Source organism: Eurytemora carolleeae, unplaced genomic scaffold (genome assembly GCF_000591075.1).
Source record: "Eurytemora carolleeae unplaced genomic scaffold, Eaff_2.0 scaffold389, whole genome shotgun sequence".
NCBI classification, from domain to species: Eukaryota; Metazoa; Arthropoda; class Copepoda; order Calanoida; family Temoridae; genus Eurytemora; species Eurytemora carolleeae.
Window position 1 is genome coordinate 20,155 of NW_019396501.1, and position 3,556 is coordinate 23,710.

At 34.5% G+C, this 3,556-nt stretch overlaps 2 protein-coding genes across 2 annotated transcripts in view; one reads left to right on the plus strand and one right to left on the minus strand.

Moving 5' to 3' along the window:
* Positions 1-3,556, minus strand: part of LOC111704463 (TBC1 domain family member 9) — a 33,059-nt gene that overhangs the window by 19,412 nt on the left and 10,091 nt on the right. The window lies entirely within an intron of this gene.
* Positions 1-3,556, plus strand: part of LOC111704466 (ubiquitin carboxyl-terminal hydrolase 24) — a 41,414-nt gene that overhangs the window by 623 nt on the left and 37,235 nt on the right. Inside the window, exons 2-5 of the mRNA XM_023476707.1 lie at positions 249-323; positions 1,223-1,279; positions 1,999-2,072; positions 2,840-2,963. Coding sequence (XP_023332475.1) covers positions 249-323; positions 1,223-1,279; positions 1,999-2,072; positions 2,840-2,963 — 330 coding nt within the window. The remainder of the gene's footprint in view (positions 1-248; positions 324-1,222; positions 1,280-1,998; positions 2,073-2,839; positions 2,964-3,556) is intronic.

Here is a 3,556-nt window from a genome sequence, read left to right on the forward strand (position 1 = left end):
AGACTTTGACATCCACCATTAGCAAAGGGTGTGAACCCATTCTTGTTGACTGTAGTAGACTTTGACATCCACCATTAGCAAAGGGTGTGAACCCATTCTTGTCGACTGTAGTAGACTTTGACATCCACCATTAGGAAAGGGTGTGAACCCATTCTTGTCGACTGTAGTAGACTTTGACATCCACCTTTGAGTTTGTCCCCTAATTGCGAAGTTTCATGTGTCTCACTGTATTATTATTTTGTGTTTAGCCGGCGCCTGGATTCTCGATGGATTCTGGAGAGATGGATATCAGCTACAAACCAGAGGATATCTATAATGCAGGGGTAAACACTAAACATATATATAATGGATATCAGCTACTGAGGATATCTATAATGCAGGGGTAAACATATATATATAATGGATATCAGCTACAAACCAGTTGATATCTATAATCCAGGGGTAAACATATATATAATGGATATCAGCTAGAAATCAGAGGATATCTAAAATGCAGGGGTAAACATGTATATAATGGATATCAGCTACTGAGGATATCTATAATCCAGGGGTAAACATATATATAATGGATATCAGCTACTGAGGATGTCTATAATGCAGGGGTAAACATATATATAATGGATATCAGCTACAAGCCAGTGGATATCTATAATCCAGGGGTAAACATATACATAATGGATATTATCTACAAACCAGAGGTTATCTATAATGCAGGGGTAAACATATATATAATGGATATCAGCTACAGAGGATATCTATAATCCAGGGGTAAACATATATATAATGGATATCAGCTACAGAGGATATCTATAATGTATGGGTAAACATATATATAATTGATATCAGCTGCAGAGGATATCTATAATGCAGGGGTTAACATATATATAATGGATATCAGCTACAAACAAGTGGATATCTATAATACAGGGGTAAACATATATATATATATAATGGATATCAGCTACAAACCAGTGGATATATATAATCCAGGGGTAAACATATATATAATGGATATCAGCTACAAACCAGTGGATATCTATAATGCAGGGGTAAACATATATAGATATAAATATAAGTGAACGAATGTAGAAAGGAAGGATTATACAAAATGAAGGAGCCTGGAAATAGATTATTAATTAAACGAGTAATTTTATTTTCCAAATAAAATGAAACAAAGATGGTGATCACTTTCTAATCTCTACGTTATTATTCTATTTTCTAGACTGACAGTGAATTTCCTGCTCATGCTGTTTTTGAGTTGGAAAACCGGGTTTTTCAGGTAAAATCCATTTTTTGAAATTATAATTCAAATTTTCAGATTTTTAGTAACTTTTCTAAGTTGCCATAAGTTAAAAAGAAAAAATATTACCAGTAGTTGATAAACCTGAGTTAAAAAAGAATAAACTCGTCATAAAAAAGAAAAATTGTTTCCTGCGTCTGTGTTGTCTGTGTTGTACACTAAATAATGTTTATTTTCTTTCAACTTCAAAATTTTATAAAATTTAAGAATATCAAATGTTTTCTACGTTTTTTATTCTTAACATTTGCATTTCTTTCCTTCCTTTTTTTCCGTTAAATTTTTACCGTGGCAGAAGATATAAACAAAAAACGATCCGTAAACGATGAAAAAACGACCCATAAACGATGAAAAAATGATCCATAAACGATGAAAAAACGATCCAAACGATGGAAAAACGATCCTTAAACAATGAAAGAACGACCTATAAACGATGAAAAAAAGACCCATAAACGATGAAAAAAATCGACTCAGAAACGATGAAAAAGCGATTCATAACCGATGAAAAAACGATACACAAGAGATGAAAAAACGAACATGATCAATGATCGTATTGGGATCGTTTTTCCAATTTTTATTTTTATTTTATGATAAAGATATTGCAAAGTTTAATAAAAGCAAACTTTAAAATAAAACAGTTCTGAAATCTTAAAAGTTTTTTTCTTGAAAAGAAAACGATTCACAACACTAATTTTATGCAGGAGAATTGGAGTATACCATTTAAACGCGAGGAACTACTTGGTATATGCCTTGAAGCCTCCACAAAGCTAGCAAGGTAACAGAACGTTAACCAGAGGTCGTTAAAAAGCTCACCTTCGTGAAAATCAGCATACTCCTATTTTCGCAATCTTTTCTGACCGAGAGCAGATTTTTTTGGTGTCTGATTTTGGGTTCCTTTTCAGACTTGATTTGATCTGATCTAAAAGAAAAGAAGGTATCTAGTGCTCTCTCAACGGGTTAATTCAAGTTCCAAGCTTGGCTTGAAACTTTTTAATCTCCTCTAATAGATCTGAAAATATATATTTAACTAATTAGACATGAGGAAATATGACATAAGCTGACACGTTTTTGAATGTAAAGATTTTGATTTAATGGAACGGGTTTTTTCTACAATTTTCGGCATGTTTTTGAAACTGTATCTATCTATCTATCTATTATGACTCCTCAATAACACAAGTGTTACCAGGTAACCACCCCTCCCGGCAACCCAGTGCCCCTTTCGGGGTGCATGGATCACAGAGTTAGCATGACATGTGCAATGATACTGTTATGCCTCAGTGGCAGTAGCCGAAGCCATGAAGCCCCAACTACCGTGGCCTTCATCTACAGCCTGTGGTTGATTAAGAATTGAGTTTTCTAGTTTAACTTCCTCCGACCCCCCGGTCGGATCACTGCTCTATTAACAAACCCTTGTTCATTACTATTAATCAAACCTGGTAAGTTTGTTCAAATTGTACTACAGTTTGTTGAGAAGGGGAATGTTAGGAGCACTGATGCAGAATGCAGCATTCTTGTTTCATATTTTTACATGCATATGTGTAGGGAAGGGGTAGGAGCTCTGGAACAGAATGCAGCATGCCTCAAGTTCTTGGATCAAATATTACCCGAGGCATTCCGTAAACTGCTGACAAGTAATGCCACAAGTCGATGGTTAGTTGAGATACAGGTAATGCTACTGGCTTGTTATTTTTCTTGGAAATTTTATTTCTTTTCTTGAATTTTAAAATCTTTAAATTTTGACTTGACAATATTTGAATTTTGAGAAGTCCGTTGAATAATCCTGGGACAAAAAAGCAACACACAGAAAAAACTGTTCATTTAAAGGGGGGGGGGCCACAAAACGTATTACTCTCTTGAAAATTTAAACAGTGGTTAAACATAACTAAGAATTGTCGTAGGAGGCTGATTTTTTGCATGCAAACTCAGAATTATGTATATTACATGCATTTTTTGGTTTTGAAGGAATCTGAGCAAAAGTGCGCGCGCGCACGCGCTTTTTGAGAAAAAATACGACTTTTTTGACAGTAAATCAATGTTAACTTCATTAATTGCACTTGAAAATTTTTCCTGACACTCTTGAAACAAATATGCGCTAAAAAAATTCAGCTCCAAAGGCTTAAATGTCCGCGCGCGCGCGCAATAAAAGAAAATATCTTTGAATACTTATGTGCTAAGTTTGGCCCAAGTTAGAATAACAGTTGCATGTGATACATCAAACTATAGCAAAATTGGGACAAGGAATTCATTTCCGAGGTCAAA